This window comes from Ochotona curzoniae, unplaced genomic scaffold (assembly GCF_017591425.1).
Source record: "Ochotona curzoniae isolate NIBS_2020 unplaced genomic scaffold, NIBS_Ocur_1.0 contig_883, whole genome shotgun sequence".
Lineage (NCBI taxonomy): Eukaryota > Metazoa > Chordata > Mammalia > Lagomorpha > Ochotonidae > Ochotona > Ochotona curzoniae.
This window is the reverse complement of record NW_024466599.1, coordinates 8458590-8477339: the sequence shown is the minus strand read 5'-3', so window position 1 is coordinate 8477339 and position 18750 is coordinate 8458590. Positions and strand designations below refer to the sequence as shown.

The window sequence follows — 18750 nt, the reverse complement described above, 5'->3', positions numbered from 1 at the left end:
TTCTTTTTTTTTTTTTTGAATGTTTTATAATTTTCCTCATGGAGGTTTTCCATATTTTGGTTATGTTTATCCTAAGATATTTAAGATTATTCTCTGCTATTTTAAAGGGGACTTTACTTATGGGTTCTTTCAGCCATCGAGTTATTTGTGTATACCTGTGGTGATGGGTTTATGCTCATTAATTTTGTATCCTGCCATCCTGCCAAACACTTGTACAAGTTCCAATAGTCTCTTTATTGAATCTCTTGGTTCTCGTATGAATAGAATCATGCCATTTACAAACAGGAATGATTTCAATTCCTCATTTCCAGTTTTAATTCTCATAGTTTGTTTTCTTGCCTAGTAGCTCTATCAAGGAGTTCCAGTACTGTGTTGAACAACAGTGGTAAAAGTGGACATCTTTCCCTAGTTCCAGAACTTAGTGGATAAGATTTCTGTCTTTCCCTATTCTGTACAATGCTGACATTGGGTTTTTCATAAGCTTTCTAATTTCATTTTTTAAAAAGAAAATAAAGAATAAAAACTAAAGGAATATCAAATAGCTTTTAAATAAATATCAACTCTTTTATATTAAAAAAAAGTCTGTGATCTCTGCCAAGTTGACTTTTCTTCCTCCTAGTAAGGGTGGGCCAAGTCCTTTTCTCAGACTCACAGGATGGGGTCAGGAAGAAGGGACACAGTGCTAGCGGGGCCAGAGTCCTCCTGCTTCTGTCTTGTCAGCACCCAGGGCTACAGGAGGCAATCTACTCTCTCTCCTACAACATCTCCCCACCTTGCCACCTTACTCAGGGCCTGAGACCATATCACTGCTTCTTTGGACCCCATTCCTATCACTGGGGTCTCGGCAACCTCCGACCTTTGCCTGGAGATCTGGATGAGACACGGTTTTTCTGCCCTCGAGCAGGCAGCTCTCATGTAAACTCCTTCATGGACCAATTCTCTTTCTCCTAGGGTGGATGTGTGGATTTGTGGCACATTCATGTATTTTGTTGTTGTTGTTGCTGTTTGTTAAAAACGTGCTTGCTTCACTCAGATAACTGAAGAGCTTGAACTGTTTGTTTGATCACAATATGTAAAAGATATGCTAAGTATGTTTTGGCCTTGGGCAGAAAAAACATGATTCAGAATTGAGACAAACCTGCAAATGAGGACTTCTGAAGGAGTCCCTTGCATGGGGTCACAGGATGCTGATGGGCAGCTCAGGGCACTGTTAGCAATGTCCGTGCTCACCTCACTCATGGCTCCAAAGTTCTTGTTTGGAAAGCGTGGAGAGGGAATCCCAGAGAAGGTAAGAGTGGGGATCGCTCTTCCAGAGGAGGTGAGGAAAAGTGCTGTGCGTTAGTCTCCATAGCATCACCATCCTACTTCCATATGCTTCGTTATCACACGCTTGGTGCAGTTTTCTAGGACAGAGCTAAATGTCCTACCACACACATTCTTGTCCTTGGGTCAAGAATGAGCCAAGCTGAGCCCTAAGAATTAAACTGAAACTCGGCATCCTCATCTGTGCTCTCCCTTAAGGCATAACTGTAGTAATTTAAGTAAATCGAAGCACATATGTGTGTCTCAAGCTCCATGCCTCCATGTTTTCTGACTGAGGGTTCTCAACTTTGTCTACATCTGCTTTGAAGGAATGACTTGCCCTTAAGAGAAGCAAGGTTTTTGTTTGTCCTCCATTTTATGTTTGTACCTGAAAGCGAAAATGTTAAATACCCTCAGAGGCAATGGAAGGAAAGACCTCCGGGATCAGCTTCCTGAACACTTCATCTCCTGCTGATCATGTCAGTTCTTGCAAAGGTCAGAGCTGCAGGCTGGAGGGCCCCTCAAGATGGACAGATGAGGCCCTGCGGACCCGTGCAAGCTGCCCCGAAGGCTGTCGCACCGGGAAAGCCTGTGACTTTTCTGCTCCTGATTGAGAGAAATTTTCTATTGGCCTGTGCAACATGTTGTCAGTCAGGTGAGTTCCTTAAGTGCTTGCTGACAGTGCTTTGATAAAAGGGAGATGGTTGTAATTGTATGGAAAAGGTCCCTGAAAGAGAATTTCTGAAAGATGTCCCCAACAGCCTGTCCTTCTGGCTAATGGGTTCCGTTCAGTGTTTTCTTCCAAATGACTGATGCCTTCCGTGTGTGCACCTCGCTCCATTCTCAGGCTGACAGAAGGAAAGGAAACCTGTTAGAGTGAGTTCAGGTCACTAATGCAATATGATTTGTTCTTACAGCAAGAAAAGGGTGAAGATGCTGGGAAAACATAGCTGCCTTGGGGGTAGAGGCTGTGAACGCCGACCCTAGCCAGTTGTGAGACATGGTAGTGCACATGTTTCTCATCACCTTTGGGGGTTCATTTAGCTCACTCCTCATATGGGGATTATTTTAAAGTTTGAGGAATGAGATAGGTCATGGACCCTAGAGTGAATTGGACGCGAATTCAGACTATAAATACAAGTTACAAGGCTTATGTTTTGTGATAGGCTAATCGAAATCTATGCATCATCCTTTATCCAGAAAGGTAGCTCACATATTGGTTTTGGGAGATCCAATGAGGTCATGAAGTTATGTGCTAGCAAGAAAGAGATTCATCCCTTACTAGTAGTTTTCTCTCCTTGTGCTGCCCAGCACTGACTTAGACACTGATGGCTCCCCAGGGCACTGGAGGCTAGGGGCGGGTCTGCCCCGCCCCCACAAGAGGAGGGGCCACAGGAGCCAGTTACGTCACCTACCTGGCGGGATTCCAGTTGACCAATGGCACACCTGAATGGACATTCCTTGCATAGTTGGGACATGGACAGCCCCTTTGCCCTCCCACGTGTATAGATGGGTATAAAACTCCCAGACACGTATCTCAGACGCCCTTTTCGCTTCCCTCTTCCTTCCCCTCTGCGCGAAGAGGGCCCAGGAGCGGATTTTCCAATAAAGCTTCCATCTCAACTCTGAACAACTTGCCGATATTATTTCACCAAGCGGGCGGTCGGTCGGTGGACATTATCTAACATTTGGTGCCGGAAACCCGGGAAGGGATGCGTGGGCTCCCTAAACTGGTTGAGCTCCCCCCTTCCTCTCTCCACCTCTAAGCCGCCAGCCCCAAGGCCTTTGCCGGCTGCGGAACGACAGACGTGAGGTAAGCCCCTCCGCCCTGCTCCTCCTGTCCCAAAAAGTACTCCCCCAACCTCCTGCAGACCCCCCAAACCGTGTACACGTGGTCTGCCTGTCCTGAGCCCTCAGCGAGACGGGGGACGCCCTGGTCGTTGACCGGCTCCCACCTATCCAGGGCCCTCAGTGGGGTGGGAGACGTCCCCCCTACTGACTGGCCCTCCTTAACGGGAACCAGGTTCCCCTCTAGTCTAAATTTCAAAGCGGGGACGCCTTCTTTGTGTTTAGATTAGCCGCGAGATACTTTATTGGGACAGGACGGGCAACAAAATGTCCTGAGCCCATGGCCCCCATACCCCCTTAAGCTGTTTATTGGCCAATTTCAAAACCATGGGTCTGGGCCTGGACTTACGCAGAAAATGCCTTGTCCATTTTTCAACCGTGGCCTGGCCACAGTACGTGTTGGAAAAGGCTCCAAATGGCCAGCGGAAGGCACGTTTGATTTTCAGATCCTCACGGAATTGGGTAATTTCTGTCCTCACGAGGGTAAATGGTCTTAAGTTCGTAATGTGGAAGCTTTTTGGAAACTCCGTTCCTGCCCTTCCCTATGTTCCTCCTGTTCCACGACTCAGATTCTCCTGGCCAAGGCTAAGCCCTCCCACTCTCCCAAGGATCTCTTAGACTTTTCACCTAACCATTACCTTTTCTGAGCCGCCAGAACTTTTAGGACTCAACCCAGCCCCCACTTCTTCCCCACCTCCTTCTCTGCCAGCCTCTTTACCTGCACTTTCGTCTCTCTCGGAGCCTTTGGCCCATCCACCTTGTACGTTACTCCTCCAGTCCCTGTGCCATGTTCCCCAAGGTCACCTCCTCTTTGGTCACCTCTTCTACGCTCCCAGTCCTTCTGTCATGTTTCCAGACTCCTTCACTTCCTGAGTAGCCGCTGGATTCCAGTGTCACTTTTGCTTCACCTTCTGTTTCTTTGCTATGTTCCCACCACTCCCTTATTCTATCTACTCCCATATCTTGCCCCACCTAATTCCACCTAACCCCATCATTCTCTTTGTTCCTCCTTTTTCCCTCTGTGTGGACATCCTTGCTGCACAGAAGGTCCCTATCCTTGCCCAAGGACCTCTCTGACCTCTACCTCACATTTTCCCCAACTCGCCTTTCCCCAGTTCGTCTCCCCCACTCAGAACCTTCTTCCTTCGGATCCTTCACTTCCTGCGCAGGTACCATGTTCCCAAGCCCCCTCTCTCCACTTCCTGTTCTGACGCCATCTTCCCAGCTCCCCTCCCACTCCTCCATGTGGTAGGATCCCATCCACCATCTTGCCTTTCTCCTCCACCTGATGGGACCCTGTCCACCATCTTGCCTTCCTTCATGTGGCAGGTCCCTGTCTGCCATCTTGCCTTTCTCCATTCTCACCCCCAACCTAACCTGCTCTCCCTCTTTGGTTCTTCTGACTTAACCCCAATAATGCCTGATTCCCTGCTGCTGCTGCAACAACTGCTTTTAACTCTTTTTTCCCTTTCGTCATCCCTACCCCCACCCCTTATCTAAGATGGGTGGGATAAAAGATAAGCTAATTAACATCTATCAAAAGAACAAAACTGTAATTTGCTAAGTTGTTCCGAAACTTAATTTAAAATTTGTATATCAAAATAATCCAGTATAGAGTTGCTCTAATCCACTGCTAAGTTATTCCAAGCCATGAGGTAAACTCACGTGCTCTTACCAATTGTTTTATAGAGTATTTCCAAGTTAAAGCATGGCGTAGAAGGAATGGGAAGTCATGAAAGTTTTGAGAGGAATACATCTTGTATGGTTTATGTGCAATGTAATTTATCATTGTCCTTAAAATTGCCTATAGCATTTTTCTAAATATTTATCACTGACATTATTGCTTTTTCTAATGTGCAATTTAAGCTAATTATAAACCTGTGCTTGTTTCAAATTTGTAGCCGACATCAGACTTTTGGCAAATGCTTTCTAGAACTTCTATTTGAGTGTTTTTACTTGATGGTAATTAATCTGATGCTTCCAACTACTTTCTTCATCTCTCTCTCTCTCTCTCTCTCACTGAGGGACTCAGGCTGCACAGTTTGATTTCCAGACCCTTTATAGGGATGGCTAACTTGTCAGACCAAGCAGCCTAATTATCTTCTCATAGGCATTACCCTAAAACTATCAGGACTATGCCTGTAACTACAGATTCCTAGATCAGCCCATTAAGGCATTCAGGGATAGAATTGAGCATCCCTTTGGCTGACATCCCGTGGTTGCCTCTGTGGCCCACTTTAACCAGGGCCCAGAGGAAGAGTAGTGAGCTAGGCATCAGGAGGCTCATTAATGCGGCTTTATACAGTAACCTGTTCTCTAGGAGACCCAGTAAGGCTAGTCTACCCTCAAGTAGCACCTGCTTGTGATATGGGAAGCCAGAATATTGGGCAGCCAGCTGCAGTGATAGAAGTGGCTTTCAAAGAGTCTTGTTAGCTCTGCCAAGAGCCAGGCCACTAGAAATGGGACTGCCCTGGGGGTCAAAGTATTCCTGGGTCAGAACCATGGTGGGCCACAAGCTAGAAAGCCCTTCACTCTGCCCAGCTCCCAAAGCATCCGTCGCTATGGAGGGATGGCCTGGGGTCAGCAACATCACAGGTAAAGCTGTATATTCTGTCCAGAGACAACATCTGTTCTATACTAGCCTCTCTTTCAGGCCGGCTCACCTCTCTGTCCAGCCAGGTAATGGGAGTCAATGGGATGTCTCCACAGTTTCACACTTCCTTTATGATGTCTCTTCCAGTACTCTATGTGAAGAGAGGGGTGGTCCTGACCTTACCTGAAACTCCAGAGTTCGTGTATGTAAGACCTTAGAAACGGTTTTTACTAGCTAGCACTGTAACCTTGAAGGCCACTATCTACTGGAGCCCTGGCCTTACCATAGGCCCTGACTTAGCTCCTGCTAGCAGCCAGAGTCCCCATGAGCAGAGGGAGGGAAAGAATACAAGATTAGAAGCAGGCCAGACTATACATCCTGTCTTGTTTCTCAAGGTCTCACTAGATAATTTTAACCAGCTGTCATGCATGTTCCTGCCTAAGCTTCCCCACTAATTCCATACAACATAAAGCCGCGATATCGGGGCTGAGTAAAAGTGTTCCCAGTTCTCTGCCTAAGTCAAATGGACTCTCCATCCAAGAATGGCCAGAATGTGGAATCTGCACAGAAGGTCAACACCTGCCATGATGATCCATGCATCACCATAGAGGCACCCCAAAGAAGCTCCTCAAGACCAACCCTCAGAGACTACATATTCCGTTCTTTTGCAGGGCGAGGAGCCTGCCATTCCTCCCCAATATGTAACAGAAAGGAGAAATGTGAGTGATTCCAACATCCCAACCTGGACCCTGGCACCGCTTCCTGCTTCCCCTTTCCCACAGCTTGTGGAATTTGTGCTGTTCCGGTTATGCACCAATGAGATGTAACTATGAGTCTTTCCTGAGAACTTCACCCACTGTCCTCTCCCCTTAACACTTTCCTCAACTTCCAATCTCTCACTCTTGCCAGCCGGTCCTCGATTCTCACTTCTTACCTAGGGAAGGCTTGCTGTACCAGCCTCTACAGTCTCCTGATCTCATTCTTTAGTGGATGGTAGCTCGCTGTCCAACCTGCATGGTTGCACCATGCAGCCTATGTGGTACTCATTCCTGAGTCCACCCTAGAGGCCAATTGCCTCCCATCCTGCCACCTGGCAGGAGAGGGAATTTCTTACCACCAAAGGGATGCCCATCACCAATGCCTCATTCACTAACTCCTCCTGCCTAATGTTTTCCACTGTTTCTCCTCAAGGAGCCCTAAGCTCAGGTTGCCTATTCACCAGCTGCAAGGACATGAACCAGATGAGAATTGGCAGATCGATTTCACCCATGTGCTCGCCCACAAAAGCTTCTCTGAGACCACGTCGACTGCTATCTTCTAGACCCGGCTGCTACCACACCATCAGACCCCAATGCCTCTCTTCTCTAGCCTGGTGACCTGGTCCTCCTCAAGACCCTCTCCACCCACGCTCACTCCAACCTCAGTGGACCAGACCTCACTTCGTGACCCTGACCATGCCTGTGGCTGCCAAACTCCTTGATCACATTTCCTGGTATCATATTTCTCACCTCAAACATTTTAGTGCTTGTACCAAGGATAAATTGTCTGCCACTTCTTTGACCCACCAACTCTCCTGACTACCTCACTCCTCTCTTACTCTTCTGGACAACAGCTAACCCCTTCCTCTTCATTTCAGCTGGATTTGCCTCATTAGTGTATTGCAACCCATGCCACTGTCAAGGGCACATGTCTAGCCCACCTCTTAACAAATGTTATTATTCCAAACAGCTGTGTCGCACTGGGAAACCTCATATATTGCAAGGTGTCTGGGATCTCCATTCTGCTGGCCAGCCCCTGCCCCATGTCTAAACATGGCTCAATGTAATTGTCTTGCTTCCAGCACCAATTCTTTCAATTCATTTTCTTCTATTTCAGTCAACTGTGATTTATTTTCTAGCAGGTGCACCAACTAACACTGCTTTCTTGCTTAGAAGCTAAACAGGAAATTTCAAATTCCCAGGATCTTGAAAAAACCAAACTGGCGGTCTTCATTCCAACTTTGGTAGGAATGTCTATTGCTACCTCCCTGTTGGCGGTAGTCCTCAGTGCAGGAGCCCTAGGTCACTCCATCGTCGAGGTCAACAAGCTCCAAGCAGACCTCAACCAGGCTATAGAAGACTCAGCCCAGTCCCTGGCATCCTTGCAGCGACAAATCACCTCGCTAGCTGAAGTGGCACTCCAGAATCGACGAGCCCTGGACCTGCTGACTGCAAGCAAAGGGGGAACCTGTGTCTTCCTACAGGAACAGTGTTGTTATTATATTAACGAATCTGGTATAGTAGAAACTGGGATAAAAAATCTCCAGTCAATAAGGGATCGACTCAATAGTTGGCCAAATCTGGGCAAGGATTCGGGTTTTAACATCTGGGAATCCCCCCTACTAACTTGGCTCATGCCTATACTAACCCCATTAATACTTATAGGCCTTTTATTAACCATTGCTCCTTGTTTTCTAAGGTTTGCCAAAGAAAAAATCCAAGAAGCCTCACGGGTCACTCTCAACCAACTGCTGCTCCACCCCTACGTCCCAGTGCCCACGGAGCCCTCTCCGGACCACAATTAGGGACTACGCCCCCCCCTTCAGCAGGAAGTAGCCAGAACGACTTCGTCGCCCCCTTTCCTATTACCAAGAGTCCGGAATGATGGCTCCCCAGGGCACTGGAGGCTAGGGGCGGGTCTGCCCCGCCCCCACAAGAGGAGGGGCCACAGGAGCCAGTTACGTCACCTACCTGGCGGGATTCCAGTTGACCAATGGCACACCTGAATGGACATTCCTTGCATAGTTGGGACATGGACAGCCCCTTTGCCCTCCCACGTGTATAGATGGGTATAAAACTCCCAGACACGTATCTCAGACGCCCTTTTCGCTTCCCTCTTCCTTCCCCTCTGCGCGAAGAGGGCCCAGGAGCGGATTTTCCAATAAAGCTTCCATCTCAACTCTGAACAACTTGCCGATATTATTTCACCAAGCGGGCGGTCGGTCGGTGGACATTATCTAACAGACACAATACATGGTAACTCGAATAGAACACAAACCAGTAAGGAAAAAAGAAATATTTTTAAAACCACAATCTTCTCACAAGAAAAAAGGACAAAAATCCAAAATATTCTGTTTTGTGTAACCAGATGATCCTCCCTGGTGTTGCCCTGGAGGGGAGAGAGATCTTCTCTTTGATTCCTTAGCAACAGCCCTGCTACATAGCAGCTACTGAGCCCTGCTCAGTAGGAGGCAGAGCAGAGACTCATCCTAAGACGCCTAAGGATACTTCCTAAAGCTGTCAGATCACGCCTGTCAGATAACGGCATTATTGAGTATAGACTCACTTCTGGAAGTGGGTCCTTCTTTGTCATAGACTTAATAATGTGTGAACACATTATCTGTGAGTGAGCAAGCGAATGGTTTGCCTGTTGTCAAGGAGCAGAAAGCTCCAAAGGTTTGGGCTAAATTTAAATATAATTAGAACTTTTTTTTTCATAACCCCAGAAAAAAAAACAATGAGAGGCAAATAAGTGGGTCATGGGCATGATACAAAAGAATTTAGGGATTTGGGACATGTGGCTATAGTAAAGCTTATGATTCCTGGAATCCTTTGGTTTCTAGTCTTTTGTTTAAATATCTTCTTTTTGATATTCTTTTAGGGATTTTTTCATGTTTTTTTTTTCCTTCATCTGAAAACACATTGATTTAGCTTTTATTTTTGAGAGATACTTGATCAAAGATGTTGATTTTTTTTGTTGTTGTTTTACTAATTAAAAAGTATGCCATTTTGAGCACAGCCCCATAGCATAATGGTTAAAGTCCTCACCTTGAAGGCACTGGGATCCAATATAGGTGCTGCTTAGTATCCTGGAAGCTCTACTTCCCATCCAGCTCCCTGCTTGCGGCCTGGGAAAACAGTAGAGGATGGCCCAAAGCCTTGGGACTCTGCTCCTGCTCCAGTGGGAGACCCAGAAAGAAGTTCCCAGCTCCTGGCTTCTGGGGCAGCACTGATCTATTAGAATTCAAATTTATTTTTTAAATCATGCATGGTAGGAACTAAACTCAAACCACCAAAAGATAAGCTATTATAACAAGGAAATCAAAACCCAATGCCTAGATGAAAATTGTACTACAGCACAGGACAATTAACTATAGCTGAAAATGATCAGGAATGTTGTGAAAAACTGGTGGCTCCGGCAAAATCCAACCCCAGATTCTGCTCACTTGGAATAAACTCCAGAATGACTATGGCCACAGCACCACAGCCAGGGCACTGCTGGGCTGGCTGAGGGCTAGGAGTGGACTGCTAGGCTTCCTTGCCACCTAGCCAGGAAAGATTCCTTGAGCAGAAGGCTCATCTCTGACATGACTCAGCTCCAGAAATCCATGAGTTCTGTCTGATATGCGCGTCATTCAGCTCCAGCTTCAGTGGCAGAGGAAACATGTGGGTACTATGCTTCCAGACATTATTTAGGAGCTACTGCTTTCAACTGAGGCTTTGTAACAGCATGCTCTGTGATATGTGGCTATGCAATCCATCGGCAACAGCTTCCAAACTGATGTGAAGCTCTGGGGTAGGTGCTGGATTGGGGATGAGGTGGGAGTGGGGGGAGACAGGCTGTACTGACCAGGAAAGAATATTCAGAATGTCATTAAAGTCATTTCAAGTATGGTGATATGCATTTCAAATATGATGACATAACCATCATGTGCATCCTTTACAAAATGAAAACTTTCTGCATGTTCTCAACATGAACATTTTTTTAACTTATAACCTAGTATTTCTGTTGCTCCATGCTGAAATAAAAATTCAGTGGTGAGCAGCAAGTAATTCAGGAGAGTCAGCGGGGCACCTTGTAAGGAGCATATAGAACTCAGAGAGTGACACTGGATCCCTACCCCACAAAGGTTTCACTTCTGAATCTTCAACTTCCATACTGTGACAGCCACATGATTCAGTCTAAATGTGGCTCCTGCCCGAGGCTGGTGGTCTGCGGCCCCACGTTCTCTCGTGGTGCAGCATGCTATGATGCGGTCATGTCCAGGCAGTGCCATCGCCCGCAGTGCACCATGCTGTGGGGCTGGAACATCCAGGAGGCTCGGTGTGTCACCTGCCATGGTGATCCACGGTGCCTTCCACCTGGTGGGTTTCAAAGCATATCACCCCATGTGAGCTAAGGGGCAGCTCAACAGTCCTGTCCCAGGATCTGCATGCCAGCTTCCCCACAAGGCTATGCAGGGATGGCTGACAGAGGTTTTAGCCAATGTCAATACATGAGAAATATCCCGTTAGCCACGGCCAAGTGCACAGGCAGCCACACTGAGTCGGTCGCAGCTGGGCTGTTTACACATTTAGTCTTGTTTTCACCTTTCCTTGCTCACAAAATGTTGCTGTTTGAAAGGCATATTGAAATTCACAAGATATGCAAGAAGTGTCTTTTTCAATGCACAGCCTCAACAACCAACACAAATAGGAGCATCTTGATACAGCTAAGCTTCAAGTCAGGATTTTTTTTTATATCTGGCTCATGCAAAATTTAAGAAGTATATTCTTACTCTTTAAGTTCTGAACACCTGGAGCGGTGATGGGTCATCCTCAGGAAGCCCCTGTTGAGGAGGAAATCCCCTGGGTCCTCTCCCTCCCTTGGTAGCAGCATCTGAGGCAGAGGCAGAGAGCAGCTCCATGGGATTCCAGTGCCACTGCTCACTGCAGGTGCACGGGTGTGGCTGCACAGCCCAGTGCTGGGCTGAAAGCTCTGCCTGGCTGTGCCAGGAGACATGTGGCTTTGGACAGACACCAGAGTCATTCACATGAAGTGGTGCAGCCACACCAGGGGAACTTGCTGGGTGAAACCTGCTGAGAAGACTTAGTGGCTGTCAGGGGCTCAGCAGGGACCAAGCTGAGGGCTTGTGCTGATCACCAAGAGCCAGCACAGGGAGGCGGTAAAGGACACATTCGCTGCTGGAGCTGGTGTTGGTCTTTCTGAATGCTCAGAACCAAGTGTACACTCCTTCTCGGGCACCAGAGCCTCCCGGGACACCTGAGCTATAAGCCTGTCACACACAGTGCCTCCACTCTGTGCCCACACTGTGCATGGCAGCCACCTCTGCTATTAATGTCTCTCTGACCTGCAACAGGTCATGACATTTCTCATGTTTCAACAAGCTTGAGAGAGGGGAAATAAAAAGCTGCTACATAGATACCAGCTTTTTGACCTTATACAATGTTTGTAAATTAACATAAAACGTAAATATTTCTAGCTTAAATTAGATCAAATCAGGAACGACAGCAACTGTGGAAAGCATTTAGGACGTTTTTATTATACATGGAGGTTGACAATGGACAATACATGAATGTCTTGTAGGGCACTTCGTGACATGGACCTGGCAGAGCATTAACAAACCTTCTTAACAGTGCTACGTTGTAAATGGTGAATACACAAACATCTTGCAGGGCACTTTGGTGTCAGGGGACCTCGCATAGTGTTAACAAACCTTAACAGTGCTACGTTGTAAATGGTGAATACATGAATGTCTTGTAGTGTACTTGGTGACATGGGACCTCACATAGGGTTAACAAACCTTCTTTAGAGTGCTATGTTTTATACAAAGAAACAAACAAAAAGAAACAAAGAAAGAAACAGAAAAACATAGAACAAAAAACCCCAAAAAAGAAGAAAAAAGAACAAAAGACAAAAACACTCTCCTAGAACGAAAAAGAACAAGAAAAGAAAAAAAGAAAAAATTGAGCAAAAAAGAAAAAATAACTAAAACAAAAAGGAAAAAACCTAAAAAACTGAAAAAGAACAAAAAAAGAAAAATTAAGAAACCAACAAAAAAGTGAAACAGAAATAATTAAAAACTAGAAAACAAAGAACTAAAAAGCAAACAAAAATGGAAAACCTAAACCAAAAAAGAATAAGAACGTAACAAAAAGAAAGAAAAACCAAAAAACAAAAAATTAAAAGAAAAAGAACAAAAATCTAAAAAACTGAAAAGAACGAAAAAGAAAAAGTAAAAAGGAAACAATAAATTAAATTAAGCAAAACACCTAAAAAACAAAAAGAACAGAAAAAACTGGAAAACAGAAAAAGAAAAAAATGAAAACAAATAGAATGGGAAAAAACTGAAAAAACAAAATACAACAAAAACACCTAAAATGCAAACAGAAAAATTAAAACAAATAAGAATAAACCCTAAAACACAAAAAGAACAAAAAAGAATAAAACAACCAAAAAAACCAAAGAACAAAAACCTAAATAACAAAGAAAACAGAAAAACTAAAACAAATAAGAAAAAACCCTAAAACAAAGAACAAAAAAGAAAAAAAGAAAAAACAAAAGCAAAAATGCTGAAATGAAAAATAAGAAAAAACTAAAAAGAAAAAAAATTTTAAATTTTAAACACTAAAAATACTAAAACAAGTAGGAAAAAAACCCAAACAACAAAGAACAACATAAGAAAAAAAGAAGGAACAGAAAAGGAAAAAAAAAAAAAACAAAGGAAAACAAAACAAAAGTTCTATGAAGGTTTTCCTTTCCCTGTTGGCAGAGATCTCTACTTCTTTGAAAGATCTTGTATCCCAACTGCAGTGCTGTTGTTAGGCGGCACTGGCAGTGATGTAAATGTGGGTACGAAGTTCTTAATGGGCTCCAGCAGAAGGTTTCCAGGTCGGCCCTGGCCAAATCCAGCTGGGCTAATAAGGGGCACAGCCTCAGAGCAGGTGGCTGAAAATGAATGCACACCTGTTTTTCTACCAGAACTGGAAGTGGTTGAATCTTGAAAAGTTTCTGGCACACCTGTGCTTGCTCTTGTTCCCGTAGAATGTAGAGGTTTCATCTCACTTGTGCAAAGCTTTGGTGGTGGAGTGGATGGGTGTGACTGACTCTGCAAAAAATTTACAAAAAGTTCCGCAAATGAGTTGTTGGGCACAGACTGCTCGTTGGGTCTGAGAGGTTTGTTGGGGTCACTTTGGGCTCCTCCTGCAAGCCACCCACTCACCCATCTTGTAGCATAACCTTGGTCTTCTTTAAACAACTGATCCATCTCTTCTCTCTTCAGGCCCAGAATACTGCCCATCAAACGCAGCACTTCAGGCCGCTGACTTTTCGGAGTGTGGAATTGCCTAATAAAAAGGTTTCTCACCAATACTGTGTTGATTTTGCCCTCCATGCCATCTACTAAATTTACCCATTTCTTTTGTACATCCTCCAACATTTCTTGTTGAAGCTCATTTTGATTTTTAAGATCCTGGATTTCTCTTTCTTTGTGTTCCAACTGTTCCATTAGTCTTGATGTGGAATCCAGTACGGCGTTTGCTTTGTCCAAATGTTCTTGTAAGTCAATAACTTTCACTTGCAGGTCTTGAGCCTTTTCTTTCCATTTGTGTACAAGCTGCTCTTGTTTTTCCACTTCAGCAGCATCCATAACTTTTTCCTTATGCTGGACGTGCTCACGCACCATCTGCAGGTTGCCCAGGGACACAGTGTACTGCTTCTCCTGGTCCTGAGCCTGAGAGAGCTGTTGGGCAGCCTCGTCCCTCTGCTTGGAGACTATGTTCAACTTCGCCTGCAAGGATTCTATTTGTGCGCTGGCTTGATGGCTGGCAGTTTCCATCACATCCAAGGAAGAAACTAGTTTTTGTTCTAAAACCATGACATTTTCTCTAAGTTTGGCCTCTCTCTGTGCAGCAGCCCAAACTTCGTGTGTGTTCCTCTCTTGTAATGCTTGGTATGCATTTTCCTTCTCCCTCATCTCTTCTACTCTTCTGTTGTTTTCATCCTTTAACTTTGAAATTTCCATCTCCAAAATGAGCATTCTTTCCTTCAAGTCTGTTTCTGATTGTCTTAAAATTTCATTTTCATTCACTTTGTTGGTCAGATTTTCCTTTGAGGAAAGCAGCTGCTTGCTTTGGTTCTTGAGCAGGAGCTCTTTCTCCTTGAGGAGGTTTTGCAGCACATCACATGTTTGCTTCAGCTGCCTGAGCTCCGAATTGTGCTGCTGGTGCTCTTTCTTTTTTAGCTCTGCAGCAGCAGCGATGGAGTCAGACAGGTGTTGGTTATCCTGCTGCAGAGCTCTGATGCTGACGTCTCTTTGTTCCAGGGATCTTCTTAGCTCTTCTACCTGTTGCTGAAGCAACACAGAAGTCTCCCTGTTTTGATCAGATTCATTGGCTCCAAGACGCCCTGCTGCCTCACAAGGAGGCAATGACCCAGTATGCAGTGGGGGTGAAAGGCTATCAAGTTTTCCCATGAAGAGGTCTTTGGCATTGCAGAGTTGCTCCAAATAACGCTGCATTTGTGTCAAGTCACGCCTCAAATTTTTCAGTTTGTTTTCATGTTGATCATAATTCTGTATCAGGTCATCATAGTTCCCTTGTAATTGAATGCTATTGTTGCTGTTTTCCAACATTCGATCTTGGAGCTGAAGCAGCTCTTCTAGGGCATGTGCTGACTCGTGGTGCATATTCTGGACGGTAGTGATAACTTGCTTTTTCCACTCCAACATTTTGCTTACTTTTTGTTTTAAATATTCACGTTCCTGTAAGAGCTTTTCAAACTCATCACTGTTAACACCCCCAGCCTCATTCCCGGTGCCAGAGGTTTGCAGGATAGCCAATAAGGTCTCGCATTTTTGCCGTAATGCGTCTACCTCAATGTCCTTTTCTCTTATGATGCGTGACAGATTCTGAAGCGTTTCTCTAAACATTTCTTGGGGGTTGTTCTCAAACCTGGAGGACATTTGTTTGTTTTCGTCTTGGAGTTTAACTAGCGCTGCCTCTTTGGCAAACACTATGTCCATCATTTTGTGATTCTCCATTTTGAGATGGCTGTTTTCCCTCGTTTTGGCACTGAAAACAGCTAATATCTGCTCTTTCTCCCTAGCGTAGGCTTTCAGCTGCTGCTGAAGGATGTCCTGGGAGTAGGACGGTGAAGACATTTTAACATGCAGAGCTTGGATTTCCAAATCCTTCTGCTGAATTATTTGGGTTATCTTTCCTACTTCATGTGTAGATAGTTGGCCAATTTGTTTAGTTAGATTCTTTTCATTTAGAAGCTTAATCTCCAAATCTCGCTCTTGTATTCCTTTTACTAACTCTTCTATTTCTGCTTTAGAGAGTTCATGGTTTTCACTTTTGTTTTCAAGGCGAACGATGGGGGTATGCCGTCCTTCCTCGGGCAGCTGGGTTTTGATCTGCTCAATTGTGTTCTGCAGGTTCTTAATCTCCTCCTCTTTCTCTAAGATCAGCCGCCTTTGCACTTCATTCACTTGCTCATACTGGTGCTTATTCTCCTCCATCGCCTTCAGCAGCTGCCTCTTACTCCTTTTCTGATCTTCAATGATCTTTAGGTGTTCTTTAATTTCTTCTTCCAGATGTCCCTTGACAATGGTCAGCTGGGTCACCTCTGACTCTAGTTTGGCCACACGGTCGGCGAGTCTGGTCTCAACCCTGTGCACAGCCTGACTCTGCTGCTCCCTGAGCCGCTCCAGCTCCTCCTGGAGATGATTCTTTTCTTGTTTCATGCAGCCCAGGCTTCTATCCTTTGCCTCTACCGTCTGTTGTAAGATTTCATTCTTTTTAGAAGTCTCAATACATCTGTCCAATTCCGCCTGCAGCTCTGAACTTTTTTCTTGAAGATTTTCAATGTAATTTTCCTTCTCATTTAGAAATTGTGTCAACTGCTCCTGCTTTTCTAAACTAGAGGACAAAAGCTCCTCGGTATGTTTATGACATATGTCTGTTTGCTCAATGCTCTTTCTCAGAACCGCTATTTCCAGGTCCTTCTGCTGATTCAGTTCCAGTAAATGATCCTGTTCCTGCTTAAGGACAGCACAATCCAACTGGTGTGAGCTGGACAGCTCCTCCAGGCTCTGCTTGTGCTTGTTGGCCTCCTCCAACAGCCTCTTCTCAGCGCCACCTAAGTCAGCTTCTAGCTGGTGCTTTTCCCTTCTCAGGGTCTCCAGAATCGTGTCTTTTTCTAAAGAAACTTGACGGTTTAGAGCAACAGACTCTTCTAATTTATGTTTCACCTGTTCACATGCCAAAATCAACTTCTCATTTTCTATTCTGAGATCAAATGCAATTTTCTGTAAATTTTCATCATGCTTTTCAGCTTCTGAAAGCTGCTGCTCTAAGTTTCTTACTTGGGTTTCCTTTTCTTTCAGTAAATTGTTGCAATTATTATTAAGGTCTTGAGTAGTCATTAATTGTTTTCTCATTTGGCTGTGCTCCTCCTCATTTTGTTGAACGCATCTTTTCAGATGCAGATTCTCTTTCTGGATGTCTTCAATATTTGTCTGCGCTTTATTCAGCTGATCAACTAAATCTTGTAGTTTATCTTCACGCTCCTGCTTGGCTACATGCAAAGCACGGAGCTCACATTCATTCTGAATTAAATTGTTTCTCGCCTCCTCCAATTCTTCAGAAATGTTAGCTTTGTCTTTCTCCAGCTGATAAACTTGCTTTTTTTCATGATCTAGATCTTCTTTTAGTTGATTGATGATAACATCGCCTTCATTGTGTCCGTTTGATAGCTGAGTTTTCATTAACATTACCTGCTGACTCAGTGTTTTGTTTTTACTTTCACTGTCAGCCAGTGCCTGCTGGAGCCTGAGCACTTCCTCCTCCACAGCACTCTGCATGGTTTCTTCGCCCGCAGCAGGCTCCACAGGTTGATCAGCACAATATGCCAGCCTCTCACATTCCACTCGTAACGTCTCATATTCAAGCACCATTTGTCCATTTCCCACATTCAGCTGTTTGTGTTCTCTCTGCAAAATCTCTTTTTCATGTTCGGCACAAGTTAACCTTGGAGTTGTGCCTCCTGGTTTACCCTCCAGTTCGTTGATGTTTTGGGAGGATTCAAGCCCTGACACTTCCCTGGGCTGCCAGTTAATTTCTTCGTCTGAGCAATTTAAGTCAATAGTCTCCATGTCCTCCTCATTGAATGCTGGTGTGGGCTGACTGCCCCCGTAGCTGAATGTGGACGATGTGGTATAGGTGACAGCAATGCAGCGAGGTGCTGAGAGGCCTGACTGCAGCTTCAGTAGCTGGTGCTGCAGCTCCGCCTGTCTTTCTTTAAGGTAGCTAATCTCCCTGTCTTTGTGCTGAAGCTGGTCTGTGTAACTTGTTGATTGTTGTTTCATTTGCTGCTGTAATAATTCATGTTTCTCTTCAAGATCAGTACATTGGTTTTGGAGCCTTTCATTTTCTGATTTGAAAAACAAATGAAGGAGTTCAATTTCACCTCTTCCAGAAGTTGGTAATTCTACTACTTCCTCTGCTCCTTTCAGGAACCTGTCCTTTGTGAAATTAGAAATATGGCCGGTGAGAGACACTAAACTGCCTCCCACTTGGCCCAAAGAAAGTCCTAGACCAGAGCCGATGCTCCCTAGCCAGGAAGACATGGCTGTGGGTTTTGGAGAAGCCGTTTTTCAACATCAAATCGCCATCCTGTGCGTCCCGACCATCCCTCCGAACCTTCTCCAACCGCGACCTTGGCGGGACTAACCCAGAACTCGGAGCTCCGGAGGTGACAGCACAATGAGGGGCCCACCTCCTGCCCGAGACACGCCCAGGCCCTCGGGATGGCGTCACAGCCAGCTGCTTTCACTCCTTCCCAGGACGTTCCACCACCCAAGCAGGCACAAGTCCTTCCCTGGCTTTAATGACTTTGCCCACTTCCGCGGCACACTGCTGCCAACTCCATGCAGGCTGCCATGACACTCGCTCTCCAAGCAGCGCGGGAGCATAGAGCACCGGGCTTTTCTTGTTCCCTTTTTTTTAATCTGATACTTTTTCAATTTCTACTGTTGGCACTTATTGCTATACGCTTTCTTGTTAGCATTGCTAACATTGTATCCTATGTTTGGATATATTGCTTTCATTTTCATTCATTTGAAGGAATTCTTAAATCTTCCTGCCGATTTCTGCTGTGACTCAATGTTCTTACAGGTGCGTCCTGCTGGCTCTCCATGTGTAGACTCTTTGGTAGAGTTTCTTCTGCTGTTAATTTCCAGTTTCATT

General features: G+C 45.2%; 1 protein-coding gene across 1 annotated transcript; it reads right to left on the bottom strand.

Annotated features, from left to right (window-relative positions):
- Nucleotides 1-13280: 13280 nt before the first annotated feature.
- Nucleotides 13281-18131, bottom strand: LOC121165390 (thyroid receptor-interacting protein 11-like). Its single transcript, XM_040994114.1, has one exon. The coding sequence runs from the start codon at nucleotides 18129-18131 to the stop codon at nucleotides 13281-13283; it is 4851 nt and encodes a 1616-aa protein (XP_040850048.1).
- Between the last annotated feature and the right edge of the window lie 619 nt (nucleotides 18132-18750).